Source organism: Poecilia latipinna, unplaced genomic scaffold, assembly GCF_001443285.1.
Source record: "Poecilia latipinna isolate Pla-1442-1.1 unplaced genomic scaffold, P_latipinna-1.0 Scaffold284, whole genome shotgun sequence".
Taxonomy (NCBI): domain Eukaryota; kingdom Metazoa; phylum Chordata; class Actinopteri; order Cyprinodontiformes; family Poeciliidae; genus Poecilia; species Poecilia latipinna.
In genome coordinates this window covers 93,702-107,657 of record NW_015112900.1, presented here as the reverse complement: position 1 = coordinate 107,657, position 13,956 = coordinate 93,702, and the positions used below count along the sequence as shown (strand labels likewise).

Genomic DNA, 13,956 nt, shown 5'->3' with positions numbered 1-13,956 from the left:
CTCTGTTTCGTGTTTATAGAGTATACACACCCATGTGACTAACAAAAAGAGTAATTGCATCATTAAACACACAAATGGGCTAATTCAATTTGTATTTTCTAGTCAAAGAACTTGACCCAATTTAACAGCCAATCACAGCTCAGTTAAAATCTCCTGAGCCAATGCGATGCTGGGCACCGCCCACATGTGTGCATAATAATAAGAGGCAGGATGATAAGTGTGTGGAGTAAACCTGGAAGGGCTGCAGCTTGCTCAGTGTGCTTTGGAGATAACTGTCCCCTGCAAACCTTCACCATGGTCGACGCCTTCTGTGCCACCTGGAAGCTGGTCGAGAGCGAGAACTTTGATGAGTACATGAAAGCACTTGGTGAGTCTTTTTTGATACTTATGAGCAAGTACAAGACAAATCTATGTTTTCAGATTATTTTTGAATGCAAACTGCACATTTATACTGAAAAGGTTTAACAGACTCTCATCCCTGTTTCTCTTCCTCAGGTGTGGGCTTTGCCACCAGGCAGGTCGGCAACGTGACCAAGCCGACCGTCATCATCAGCCAGGAGGGAGACAAGGTGGTGATCCGCACCCAGAGCACCTTCAAAAACACCGAGATCAGCTTCACGCTGGGGGAGGAGTTCGACGAAACCACCGCCGACGACAGAAACTGCAAAGTAAGATCCCAGAAAACAAACACACACTGCTGTAGTTCATTCTATTCAGCAAGTCACAGGAAAATATGAAGATATTCACTGTCTAAATATGAGCAATTGAAGCAAACAAAATGTGTTTTAAGATCAAAAAACGATTTATGATTAATTTAAAGACACTAAGGATTTGAAAACAAGCATAAAACTTTTCTGCAAGCTAAAAAAGTTTCTTTTCTTTCCATGTTTGAAAATTGTGTGATTTTTATAACTGTGCAGTTACTGAACATCTTAAACTATCAGGAGAAAAAACAGCAGCTATACTCTGGTTTATTTGAGGCTTTTTCACACTGAAACTCTTATTTTGTTCCTTTTAGTCCACAGTGACTCTGGATGGGGACAAACTGGTCCACGTCCAGAAGTGGGATGGGAAAGAGACCAAGTTCGTCAGAGAGATCAAAGACGGCAAAATGATCATGGTAAAGACACAACATGCACATTTTTCTCTTCATTAACGACTTTTATTTGTGGCTCAATCAATAAAATGTACCAAAAAAGAGCTTAAAGTAGAATATTGTACAAATGTTCATCTTCTTCTACACATTGTGTAAAAGAAGATGAATTGTTTTTCCATAAAGAAACAACAGTTTCTTAAATGTTGGAAATATAAATTAGGTTATGTGCACAAATTAATGATATTTCAGCACAAGTAGAGCAAATCCATTGGCAGCAAAGAATCCCATTAAATATTATCTTATCTTATTGACTGCATGTATAATTAATATTTTTATGCTCGTTTGTCTGAACTAAGTCTAATCCAGACCAAAGTTCTTACATATTTGTGTCTGCTTTGTGCAGAATTTGACCTTTGAAGACATCCATGCGGTGCGCACCTATGAGAAGGCATGAGAGCTCCACCCGACAGCCCCACGAACCGGCCAACCCGCCTCCGTTTTATAATTATTGTGGACTGTTTGCTCTTTGCACTTCATTCTCCTCCACATGTAAAAGATCTGCAAGCTGCACATGTTTTGTAAAATGTTTTTTTTATATGAATACATTTCTGTCATGACAAATGAACGACTTTGCAACACTGCGTAAGACATGAAATAAAGAAATGAAATGTCTTGTGTTTTCATGTGTGTGCTGCTTAAAATGAATAATTTAATACAAATAGTTTACAATATCGCACATCGTGTTTTCTCCATAAAGTTAATCCGATGACAAAAACACTGATTTTTTTTTTTTTCATTGCAAAACAATATTAAGCTGTTTTTGTAGCACATTTTCTGTGTGAGAGCTGTTCTGAAATGTGAAGCAGTTTAGAAAATGTTATCTGCCACACCCTTTGGAAAAGGGAGGGGTGGGGATGAGGCTGTTTTCTGGGATAATTAAACTTCATGCATTACATTTTAATTACTGCAGCCATTTTAAATGAGTTTTGGCAGAAATGTTCCTCTGACTGTATTTATCAATGACTAAATGCTCTCCTTTTTATTTCATTTCAATTTTACTCTAAATTAAATTAATAATTTTAGAAGAATACATTGTAATCCCAAACATAATCAGTGTTTGTATAAAGTAAAGAGTTTTATTCGGATAAAAAACTGAAAACTTATGTAATATTTTTAACATAAGATCATGAATGTAGATAATCTTTGATTATCTAAATTAGATTAGTGTGACTTTAAAAATCAAAAATAGAAAAACTGGTTGCGTACAAACTTTTTTTAGTTATCCTTAAAGGTCTCTAATATCTAAAGCTAACATATGTTTATGTATTCACGAATAGAAGAAATTATATTTATTGAACTCCCCGCCAAAAAATAATAAAAGGTATTTTGGTCATTACAATCATAAACATAGATGGTATAAAAGACAAATTACTATCTGGTTTGTTGTCACCGCTGGAGGAATCCGTCATAATGTAAACAGTACGTGCTCAGTTTGCTCCTCCCCCTTCAGCTCCACAACAGTCAGCTGATCAGCTGATCGCACTACTTCCTGTTTACTTCCTAGAAGTGATCGGCTACTTTAGTTCAGCTACTGTACTCCATATAAAACCCATGTAAAGAACTTAGTTTTGTTGCTTTCCTCTCATCATGGCTCAGGTAGTTTGTTTCTTTCTGCTGCTCTGCGCAGCGGCTCCGGGCTCTGCTGCTCCGACCGGAAACAGCTACCTGTCAGGAACAGGTGAGTGAAAAACTCATGTTTTTAATGACAACTGGAGTCTTTTATCAATATGCAGAGAAGCACGCAGATCTAAGGGTGCAGGAGAGGTTAGTCTGTGGATGTTAAAGTTTCTCTTTACGGTTTTAAACGGCATAAAACGCAGAGCTGCTAGCTAAACCAATTATAGTGGATATCTATATAAATATGGCGATACTTAGCTGATTACTCCCTTGCCGAATTGTTAGAAAGGCTCTACTAATGTGTACTAAAAGCTACAATATGCTGTTGAAGGTGAATGTTTTATTCCAAAAGCAAATGTGTAAGAACTGGTAGAGTTTTAAACGAAGTTCTGCCTGAGACGTCAGACTTCCACTTCTGCTGCCCTAGAAAACACAATGATAAAGATAGATTCTTTTCTGAGGTGTCTAGTGTGTGTGTGTGTGTGTGTGTGTGTGTGTGTGTGTGTGTGTGTGTGTGTGTTTTAAGAAAATTAAAATACACAGAGTAAAAGGAGAAAAGACTGCTGGCTCTTGGGTAGAGTCTAACAAAACATGAAGAAATTCAATTTTTAAATTTTTTATTAAACTTAGAAAAGTGAAATAGTTGATTTCAGTGGATGTGTTTATAGACACAACAACGGGTCAGTAGGAGGGCAAAGAAGTCCTATGTTTTAGGATTTGATCATGGTAAAACTGTCTCATTGTGATATCTTATTATTTCTATTAATATGATCCAATATCCTGTTTTTGCAGGCAGGTTCTGGCACATCACTGACCTCCACCTGGACCCCAGCTACCACCTGGCCCAGGACCCCACCAAGGTTTGCTTCTCCTCCAAAGGAGCCCCCGCCACGCACGCCGGTCTGTACGGAGACTTCCTGTGTGACTCCCCCTACAGCCTGATCCAGTCAGCCTTCACCAACATGGCGCCTCTCACACAGCCGGAAGACTTCATCATCTGGACCGGGTCAGTACAGATAGAAGGTGTCTCCCAATGATGGAGGAAATATTGGTTTTGTGATTTCTTTTTTTTAATAGTTCTGGCCTTTAGTGACTTTACCTTGAGGTAAAATTGTGCTGACCACTGATAATGTTGATGTTTGTCAGCAGTAGAAGTAACCAGTTTACTAAAAGTATCAGCAGTTTTACATTCTGTTTCTAATTTTCTGTTGTTGTGGATCTCAGATAAACTCCTTTAAAACAGAAAGAATAGTTCTGGGAATAAATTCTGACAGATTTAATTGCTTTAATATTTCCATGTCCATTACTGTGAATGAAGACGTTACAGGCTCAGTATTGTTTATTAGCCCATCAGTCATTGTAACTGCAGCATTAACAGCCAGTTTTCAGTCAAATAAAACTACAATGTCATATTTTTACAATTAATATACAAACCTGGAAACTTTAACATCTTTAAAAGTAACAATTCACCCTCTAACATTGGGAAAGTAATTAAACTCTTGATCACTTCAGGTCAGTTTCTCAGTTCATGTAGTGGATCAGAAATGCTGCATGGCTAAATAGTTAAAGATTTGCTTTATCTTAGTTTTTTTCAGTAAAGCTGTAAAGCTGCCTTTAATTTTAAACTGAAAAGAAACACCAGAGAACATAAACATTTTAAAAAATCCACTTAACTCTGTTTTCACTAGGGAACTGATATGAGGAACAGAGAAAACTTTGATATGTGACTAAGCAAAGTATCACTTCCTTCTTTATTGTCTGGATTGAGACAATAAAACCTCAAAATGCCATCCTTTTTATTTTATGAATGAGTTAATCTGTAACAAAGCATTTAGGATTTATAAATAAACATTTATTATTCTGTTTATATGATAAAGAAAGATTAACTCATCATTTGTTCTTTCTCTACCAATGTTCTCATGTTGCTTAGAAAGTTTAGCTCAGCATTTGGGTTTTTTTCTGCATTCCTGTAACAAATCCAATGTACTGTGAAGAGGAAATATCACTTCCTCTTTGCTGAAGATACAATCACCTTTGATGTACTCTTCTGTGGTTTTTTTAATAAGGTTAATGATTTCAGTTTGAGCTATAAATCAGATTAGGTAAATTTCCCACGTTTTTTTATCCAGTTAATGACTTAAGCAGATCTACCAGCTCAGGTTTTCTTTGTCTCACAGCGACAGTCCGCCTCACGTCCCTCCAGATGAGCTGTCTACTGACCTGGTGATCCAGGTGATCAGTAACATGACGCAGACCATCACTCAGCACTTCCCCAACCTGACCGTCTTCCCTGCACTGGGAAACCACGACTACTGGCCACAGGTAACCACGACTACTGGCCACAGGTAACCACGACTACTGGCCACAGGTAACCACGACTACTGGCCACAGGTAACCATGACTACTGGCCACAGGTAACCATGACTACTGGCCACAGGTAACCATGGTACCTCACAGAGAGTAAGGATGAAGGATGAAGGTGTAGCCCAGTCATCTCCAGGCTAATTACCCTGAAGAAGGGGGAGTTTTTTTTTTTTTTTTCTAGTTCGGAAATCGCCCCACTTAGCTAAGGTGTTCCCCAAGGTCCAGTTTTGGGCCCAGCTTTGTTTGCACTGTATTTGCTGCCTTTGGGGTCACAAACGTTTATTTAACTGTTTTGCTGATGACTTACAGATTTATCTGCCCATAAAAGCTGGAAGACTAATTTGAGCTTTTACTGCAACGTTTCCTAGACGTCAGAAAGTGGCTGTCTATAAACCTTTTAAAACTGAAGGACAATAAAATAGAAATCATCTTTTTTGGTAACTCTGTTACAGTTAATTAAATCTGAACATATATTGTATTAACATAACCAACTTCGAGTTTGGTTATGTTTTTGATTATTTAGTTTTAGAACCAGATCAGATCAGATTAGGGTGTACTTTATTCTCACCATGGCTGTATGTACTTATTATTTTAGGACCAGATGCCAGACTCGACTAACGACATCTACAAAGCAGCTGCTGCTCTGTGGAAACGCTGGCTGGAGCCTGAAGCTCTCACCACTCTCTCACAAGGTGCGTTAAAACCTTCCACACCAACCAGGATGTTTTAAACGCTGGGAAATGGACCAGGCTGTGGAACTGAGCTGCGGTTCTGATTCATGTTTTTATGAGATCCAGTTCAGTTTCACTTTAGAGCCTGAAACTAAAACAGATTTAATCTCAGAGTTAAGCTGTCTAGGAAAGGCAATATGACTAAAAATTAGAACATATAATGTTTTTATCTGCTATCCAATGGTAATTTTGTGTTTTAATCCAAATGCACAATTTTATTATTGTTTGAAATACCAATTAATCATATTCAGATTTTTGTATGTCTTAATGTTTTGCAAAAATCAGCAAAATTTTAAGAAATAAAATCAGCAAATCCTCAGTTTTGAGAAGCAGCAGTAAACCTGGTATTAGTAGGTTTCATGTGTATCAATGTTCATGAAATCACATGGACATTTTGCAGTTTATACTTCTTGCCATTTGAATTTATTGTTAATCACTAACAGGTTCATTTTAAAGTTTTGTTTTCTGTTGGTTGTTTTGTGATCTGGTTCGTTCCTGCAGGTGGTTTCTACTCCCAGCTGGTAAAACCAGGCCTGCGCCTGCTGAGCCTCAACACCATCCTGTACTACGGACCTGACAAAGTCACCATCAACATGACCGACCCAGCCGGGCAGTTTGAGTGGCTGGAGAAAACTCTGGAGAAATCTGCTCAGAGCAAAGAGAAGGTTTGAACTCTGACCTTAAAGCCGGTGTGCTCGGTCTGTTTGATCCCTGTAGTTTAACGTTTTTGTCCGTTAGGTGTACGTCATCGCCCACGTCCCGGTGGGGTACCTGCCCTTCGTCGGGAACACCACCGCCATCAGAAAGAGCCACAATGAGAGGCTGGTGGCCATCTTCAGGAAGTACAGCCATGTTGTTGCAGGGCAGTTTTATGGCCACACCCACAGAGACAGCATCATGGTGCTGCTGGATGAGCAAGGCAAGAAAAACAAGCAGAGTGGACCCAAACACGCCGACTGTTACTTTAACTGACCCCAGGGGTAATTCTGCAGCCTGTCAGCTGTCTGATGCCCAAACCTGCCTTCTAATTTTAATAGTTTACTTTAATATCCATCTCATTATGAAGTGCAACACATTGCATTAAGATAACTGATGGTTAGTTGTGTTGTTTTAAGGTTGTTAAAGTAACTCTCAGTAATTCCCTGAAGCTAATCTGACCGTTTACTGTGATGCAGTATTACAGCCATTATAGATCAAATTAAACAATTATGTAGCCACAGAAGAGGAAATCGGTGACATTTGAAATTAAATTGTGAATAACATATCTTTAAATGGATATTTATGGTGTTGTTGTGACAGTACATCTGGTTGCGTTTCTGCAGGATATCCAGTGAATTCTCTGTTTGTGTCGCCGGCTGTTACTCCCATCAAAAGTTTTTGGGAGCAGTATTCCAACAACCCAGGTTTCCGCATGTATCTGTACAGCAACAAGGACTACAGTGTCATGGTAAGAAGGTTTTAACGAACTAAAAGCTTCATTTTATTGTTTGCTTTTATCTCATACAAATAGCACTGGTTTAATACGCATATAATAGTATTCACAGCACTGTTTTGGAAAATGCTAAGTCTCTCATATTGGGGGTAAAAAGGATCTTTGATACCAAGATGAAGGTTTCTGTATCAACTTTAAAGCCAGGCAGCGAGTGGAGAGGACAAAAACAATAATTCATTGTAACATAAAACAGTTATAAGTCAGTTATTTCTGACTCTTAGTTCATGTATAAATCTGTTCTGATGCATAAAGAACTTCATACTGATTGTGTTATTTTAACAGAAGAATTAAGGATTTGTGACTTATTTTCTTTTGAGCAGGTGTTCTAACCGATTTAAGCTAAACCTCTAATGTCCCTTCATCTTTCTGTTTAAAGAGCGAAGCTAAACGTGATTTTTGTGATTAATCACGGTGCCAATCAGAACACAAAACCTGGTTCTGCCTTTCAAACTGACTTTGCTTTCTTTCTTCGTCTCTCCTTCTATGCGGCTCTTTTCTGTCCCTCTGAAGGATATCTGGCAGTACTACCTGAATCTGACTGAAGCCAACGAGAAACAAAGGTCCGACTGGAGGCTGGAATACATCATGACTGAGGCGTTTGGACTGAGCGACCTGCAGCCGAAAAGTCTGCTTCAGCTGGGCCTGAGCTTCATGCTGCCGCAGAGCAAAGCCTTCGATAAATACTTCAGCCACTTCATGGTCGACTACAACAGCAGCATCGTCTGTGATGGAAGCTGCAAGGTCCACCAGGTGTGTGCCGTTCTCTACCTGGACCAGCAGTCGTACTCCAAATGTGCTTCCAGTGCAGACTGGTAGCAAGTTTATCCTCAGGAAAATTTTAACTCTTTAGTATTTTTGTGTCTGCTGGAATCAAATAAAAGGGAAATGTTAGACTCTGCCTTCACATCAACTGGTGTTTCAGTTTGATGCCACTTTATGCTTTACTTGATGGATGTGGAGAATCAGATTTGTTATGTTGAACAACACAACAGCTGAGGTACCTGATATAATTATTGTTGTGAAATTTGATGATGAATGTTTAAGTTTCATGACCAAAAACTGTTGTTGCATATTCTATAAAACCAGAGGATGTCATGATGTATATTTTAATCTACATTCCTCGGTGCTTTTTAGATAAATTTTGTTTTATTGATTTAAAATGTGTCAAAGTGCAATTTTAATCCCAAAATGTGTTGCTACTTTCTGCTGGATTCCCACAGTTTCTGTTTCCATGGAAACTAAATATAATATTTAGAAATACTTTGGATTAAGTAGAAAAAGTGTTTTCAAATTTAGAATTTTTTCTGATATTGTAAGAATATCAGAAACCTAAACTTTCTATGCTGAATATCTAAAATAAATTAAACATTCAAATTGAAATTTTAATTAAAACTATTCAGCAGGCAATAAACTTAGTTTAAAAAAATATATGATTCTACTTGTTACTGGAAATATCGGTAAACCAAAAAAAAATCTTGCTCAATTAATGAATATTTTTTTTCGATATGTGATTGTATATGTGCTGCCTAAAGATAAATGGAACTATTTATCACATTTACAGATATTTATACATAATTTTCTGTTTTTGTGTGTTTTTGATTTACCCTTTCTTGCACTTCATCATTACCATAAGAAATGCACAATTTGTTTGTGCAGCACCAGGAATGTGTTTGTGGAGAATTGAGCCTCTGCATGCAGACAGGATGATGAACATCCAGGATGGGAACTCAGTTGATTCAGGATAATTTAATGAGAACAAATCGTGTTGTTTTTTGACTAAATGTTTGTTTTACAGATGCCATGTTACAGTGAGATTTTTGTTATCTATAACTGATTAAATGTGAATCAGGTCACATCTGTGTTTTAATACAGACAATAATGTTTATGAATTTCATTTTCTGCTTCATCAAAATTAAACAGAAAATGTGTTATATCTTGCACAATATTTATTTTGTTTTCTGCATATTCTTTCTCTGAATAGAGAAACATTTTGTCTGAGCAACGTCGGTTTATTCATAGATTAATTATCCTTGAAGAATAATAAATAAAATGAAGAAAAATAAGTTTCCTCTAATTAACCGTCATCTAGTGACCAGGCAGAAACAGAGATTGGTGCTTTTCACTCTCAGAACTGTTTTCTTGCAAGAGAACAGAAAGTAGACATGATCATTCTCTGATCTGTTGTGACTGGACAGAGTTGTTACCTTCTTATGCGAAACTTATCCCAACGTTTCTGCCTCAGAAACGACTGAGACCTTGGAAATCCTGAAAATGGAGGAAATCCTCCCTGAGTTCCAGTAGGATGAAAATATGATAAGCCTCACACGAATATAACCGTTACTGCTTTGTTCCTCCGGTTATACATTGTGTTCAAATGAGTTATTTTCCAAAATTCCACTAAAAGACCCAGAAAATAATTAAACGTTATAAACTGAAGCAGCATGAACTAGTTTCCCCCTGCTGGAGATGCAAAGCAACAGCAGTCAATACCAGTTGACCGTCAACACTCAAGTTCATTCCCTCCCACCACCCGATCTTATTCTTCTCTTGTTCAAACTTTCTAGAAAATCCCCCGCGTTTCTCAGCCACCAACTGAAGAATTTGACCCTCACCTCCTTCCCATCACCCTCCCGACTCTTTTGTCCCCTTTGCCTCGCTCCTCTAATGTTGAGTGGACCTCAACCAAAGCTTCCCGCACACTGCCTTTTTTGTGTGTTCAAATGCATCAGCTCAGATCACCAAAAGCTGGACGGCAAAAACACTAAAGTTTCCCATCTTTCAAAAACACTTTCAAAAATTAATGTAATTCACTTTCTGAGGGGAATCTAAGTAGCAAAGGTTAGTTTAGCTGCAGCCATTTGTATCCCTCATTTTATTTGATCAATTAAGATCCATTTAAAATTTGAAATTTAGATTTAGAACTTGAGTTCAGATATCCTCGTGTTTAAAGAATGAACTACTAGATTTACTAGTAAGTAAATTAAACCCACAGTACTGTTGGAGAAGATTTTTTTTTTTTTGGTCAGGAGTTTAGGAATCGTTCCTGAGCCTCAGCTCTGTACTTGGAGTGTTTGCCAAACTCTTTCCCCTCATGTGCCCCTTTGCCTTTATTATTCCTGTCCATCCCCGGCCTCCCTCCGCTCAGTTCCTGTCCAAATGTAACCGTGGAGACTAAGACGGTGCTAGGAATGGCAATGCAGAGGAGTCCATCACCACAGTAACAGGAGCAGAGCTTCCAATCATGTGGATCCATCGCTTCGCTCACTATTATTAGCAATCCTTTCAACTCCAGAGCAGACAAACTGATGAACTGTAAAGCATGTGTGTGAGTAGATGAGATTTCTGCTGCAGATTCTGATGGACTTTAAGCTTCATGAACTTATGAAATTTTGCTTTCTTTACAGCATTTTATGCACATTTTATGTAGCAGCCAAACTACCAAAACAGCATGTTTCTTTACTAATGTAGTGGAGACATAATTATTTGATATCATCACTGTACTGGAATGACTTACCTTAGCAGGTCAGAGAGGCCCCTTCTCTGTCCACTTTTAAAGCTCGTCTTAAAACCCATCTATTTTACTTGGCTTTCAACACCAGTGGGATCTAGTTTTAAATTGTATGTTTTTTGTTTTTAAACTGTTTTTAAATTACTTTTTTATTATGTTGTGTTTTTAAATTGTACAGCACTTTGTATTTGTATGGTTGTTCTAAAGTGCTTTATAAATAAAGTTGGTATGGTATGGTACCTCTAAACACAAATGCAGCTAAAACTGTGACAGATCACTTGTTTTTGTGTCTATGTTTTTTTTTTTTTTTTTTCCACAGTTCCAAACTTTTTAAAGGTCTAATTAATATGGTTCACCACCCAGGGCATCATCTTGCCCAGGGAGGTTGCATGGGTAACAGTACCTGCGTTTCCATTACAAGAGTGCGCAAAACTTTGTCTATTGTCCACTACTGTCAAAAAAACATTAGTGGACAATTGTGGTGTTTTCATTAAATAAGAAATGCAATTAAAATCACACCTGAATAAGTTTGTTCATGCAATAAGTCATAAAACAAAGATGGCATCATCCTCCAACTACTCTAACTGTGCAAATTTCTCTCTCGCTCAAAATTATTTGATTATTCACAGATTTCAGCTATTAGGAGGTTGTGGTCTCTAACCCCACCGAATATTGGAAATCCACTGGATTTCTACATAAATTCATTCACAGGCTAATTAAAGCTCAAACAGACAAGATAATATAAGGAGACAAGTATTTAAAATGTTTTCAGACGATTACAGCTGTGTAAAGTCTTCATGGTGCCAATGCAGACCCTTTATCAGAAACAGGAATAACTAAGAACAAAGTTTAATATTTCCTAGTATTGTTGCCAACACTTCACAGTGCAAGAAATGACTGAATCATTTTTGAAACATTGTTTTCAGTTGACAGACTGTCTTAAACTGCCTGACTGGTTTGGTTTGGCTCACTGACCCACATGTTCAGGTTTGCATAGGTTTCTGCTTTGTTCTGGCTGACTGGTGGAGGCCCACACCAGTTAATCTGAGGATTACTGTCAGGACAGTACACCCGTCCAGCAGCCCTCTCCTGGAGAGCAGGAATCTGTGTGTGCATGCTCCACATCACCTCTGTCCAGCTCAGATAATCCCTTTCAGCATCTTTAGGTTTGAAGAACCATCTCTTAAGAAGCTTCTGCATGAATATATATTTAATGTTATTATGTTTGATAAAGGCAAATTTGTTTTCTACCTATGAAATGCCATTTTGTGAAATTGTATTGATTATATGGAATTAATTTATCTTATTCCAATGGATATCTGAAGAACAAAAAAAGTTATTTCCTTTTGCTGAAAGATGAACTTGATCATTTACATTTTTTCTTGGTTAGGAGCCCTTTAAAGTCTATAAACTAGTTTAATTCATTAGTTGTTATTTGGGGATTGTCTGCGTTTTTTTAAAATGTAAACATCCCTGTTTACTCCAGAGCAATTAGTCTGAAATTGACATGACGCAACGCCGGCTACGCCCCCATGCGGAAGTAGAACAAACCTACAAACCACGTTTTAAAGGCACAGGTAGAGAAACTAAATGCATTATCCAGGACATTTTTGAGTCAATTTTGCCTCATCAGCCAACACTGAGGAAAAGACGAAAGAAAAGAATATTCTCCAACGAGTAGTACATCAGGTGTGAAGGTTATTTACGGGAAACGATGGAGAAATCAACATTAAAGCCCAAGTCTTGCAGCCAGAGAATGAATGAGGGGCACAAAGTCTCCGGTGTGAGTTTTGCACGTACAAAACAAGTGAGTAATGGCTTAAACAATACGAGCTTGTGAAAATCTGCTTTTAGGTAAATGCTTAACAATGAACATTAGCATAAAAAGGCGCTTAAATGTAAATACACAGATACTGCAGCACATATTATCGTGCTGCCATACCATTGGAATCTACACACATAAAATCAAGGATAACTACCTTAACTTATTGATCTTTGATTTGACTATCAATCACTGTCGTTAAAAAATGTGAAGTTTACTTCCAGTTACCTTCATACAGACGAACATGTAGAGGTTGCTGTTGATCAGTTTCCTTCAACGGGATTCATGGGTCTGCCGCAGGCCTTGATCCATTTCTTATTTCTTGCATTATTCTCTGTTTGAGTTTTGGAAATGTAATAAATGATATTCCGTCCTCTAAACAATCTGTGTAACGGCTGCCAGGATTACATGTTCCCCACTGACGAGGTTTTACCTTTATTTCACATTATTTTCCTCGAAATCTCTGTAATCGCAGCTCGTTAGCAATGACGTTAGAATGAACCCTGGCGTCCTGTCTACCTGTGCTACCCAGTAATCCGTCCTGGTAATGCGCATGCGCACGATGACAAACCCCCTAGAACACATGTGTCAAACCCAAGGCCCGTGGGCCACATGTAGCCCGCCATGTCATTTTATGTGGCCCCCGCAGCATTTTATAGGCCAACATTGACTTACAATAGGTTTTGAGCACGAATTGACTACAAACTACATCTCCCACAATGCATTCCGATTGTTACCAGCCAACATTACAGCTTCTTGCCACTAGAGAGCAGCAGAGTCACCTCAAGCTGCTTATTGATTTTCCCAGCGAATAAAACATCGACAAGCTAACATCAAAACGTCCATTTACAAGTAAGACTGTGAATGAAGATGTGTGTGAGTTGGTGTCAGGGCGGCAGGTCGCGCTAGACTTTTTTTGTTATCCATTATCTTGACCGACAACATAAAAAAAAATCGGTCATGTACTATTTTTATCCGTGAAATTACAATCATATTAACATCGGCTACTTAGTCGCATTCTATGCGGTTTAGTTAATATTCACCGTGAATCCAGATCCCATCACAAATTAAGCAGATAAATGTATCTACATTTTTCTCGTAGTGACAAAAACCACTGACTGAGGCCCCAATAACTTTTAATAAATTAAATTAAGCGACTTCACTTAAATTAGCATCACTTCACCCGCTGGAGTCTGAACGCACTTCCTCCTGGTTCCCATCTGCCCTTTTTACCAGGATTATTTATTTATTTATTTATTTTATTTG

At 38.1% G+C, this 13,956-nt stretch overlaps 2 protein-coding genes across 2 annotated transcripts; both read left to right on the top strand.

Moving 5' to 3' along the window:
• Positions 1 to 217: 217 nt before the first annotated feature.
• Positions 218 to 1,768, top strand: LOC106948373 (fatty acid-binding protein, brain). Its single transcript, XM_015033985.1, has 4 exons — positions 218 to 367; positions 496 to 668; positions 1,019 to 1,120; positions 1,500 to 1,768. The coding sequence occupies exons 1-4, from the start codon at positions 295 to 297 to the stop codon at positions 1,548 to 1,550; spliced, it is 399 nt and encodes a 132-aa protein (XP_014889471.1). The 5' UTR covers positions 218 to 294; the 3' UTR covers positions 1,551 to 1,768.
• An 829-nt stretch (positions 1,769 to 2,597) lies between these two features.
• smpdl3a (sphingomyelin phosphodiesterase acid like 3A) lies at positions 2,598 to 9,423 on the top strand. The gene is made up of 8 exons (XM_015033984.1): positions 2,598 to 2,834; positions 3,566 to 3,779; positions 4,951 to 5,095; positions 5,733 to 5,829; positions 6,370 to 6,533; positions 6,607 to 6,787; positions 7,191 to 7,315; positions 7,871 to 9,423. The coding sequence occupies exons 1-8, from the start codon at positions 2,744 to 2,746 to the stop codon at positions 8,174 to 8,176; spliced, it is 1,323 nt and encodes a 440-aa protein (XP_014889470.1). The 5' UTR covers positions 2,598 to 2,743; the 3' UTR covers positions 8,177 to 9,423.
• The last annotated feature ends 4,533 nt before the right edge of the window (positions 9,424 to 13,956 follow it).

Bases quoted from the DNA above. Each gene is read 5' to 3' on its own strand.
- smpdl3a (XM_015033984.1), top strand. From the start codon at position 2,744: ATGGCTCAGGTAGTTTGTTTCTTTCTGCTGCTCTGCGCAGCGGCTCCG. The intron at 3,780-4,950 runs GTCAGTACAGAT...TTTGTCTCACAG, and splicing joins GACTTCATCATCTGGACCGG to CGACAGTCCGCCTCACGTCC. The intron at 7,316-7,870 runs GTAAGAAGGTTT...GTCCCTCTGAAG, and splicing joins ACAAGGACTACAGTGTCATG to GATATCTGGCAGTACTACCT.
- LOC106948373 (XM_015033985.1), top strand. From the start codon at position 295: ATGGTCGACGCCTTCTGTGCCACCTGGAAGCTGGTCGAGAGCGAGAAC. The intron at 368-495 runs GTGAGTCTTTTT...TCTCTTCCTCAG, and splicing joins TGAGTACATGAAAGCACTTG to GTGTGGGCTTTGCCACCAGG. The intron at 669-1,018 runs GTAAGATCCCAG...TGTTCCTTTTAG, and splicing joins CCGACGACAGAAACTGCAAA to TCCACAGTGACTCTGGATGG.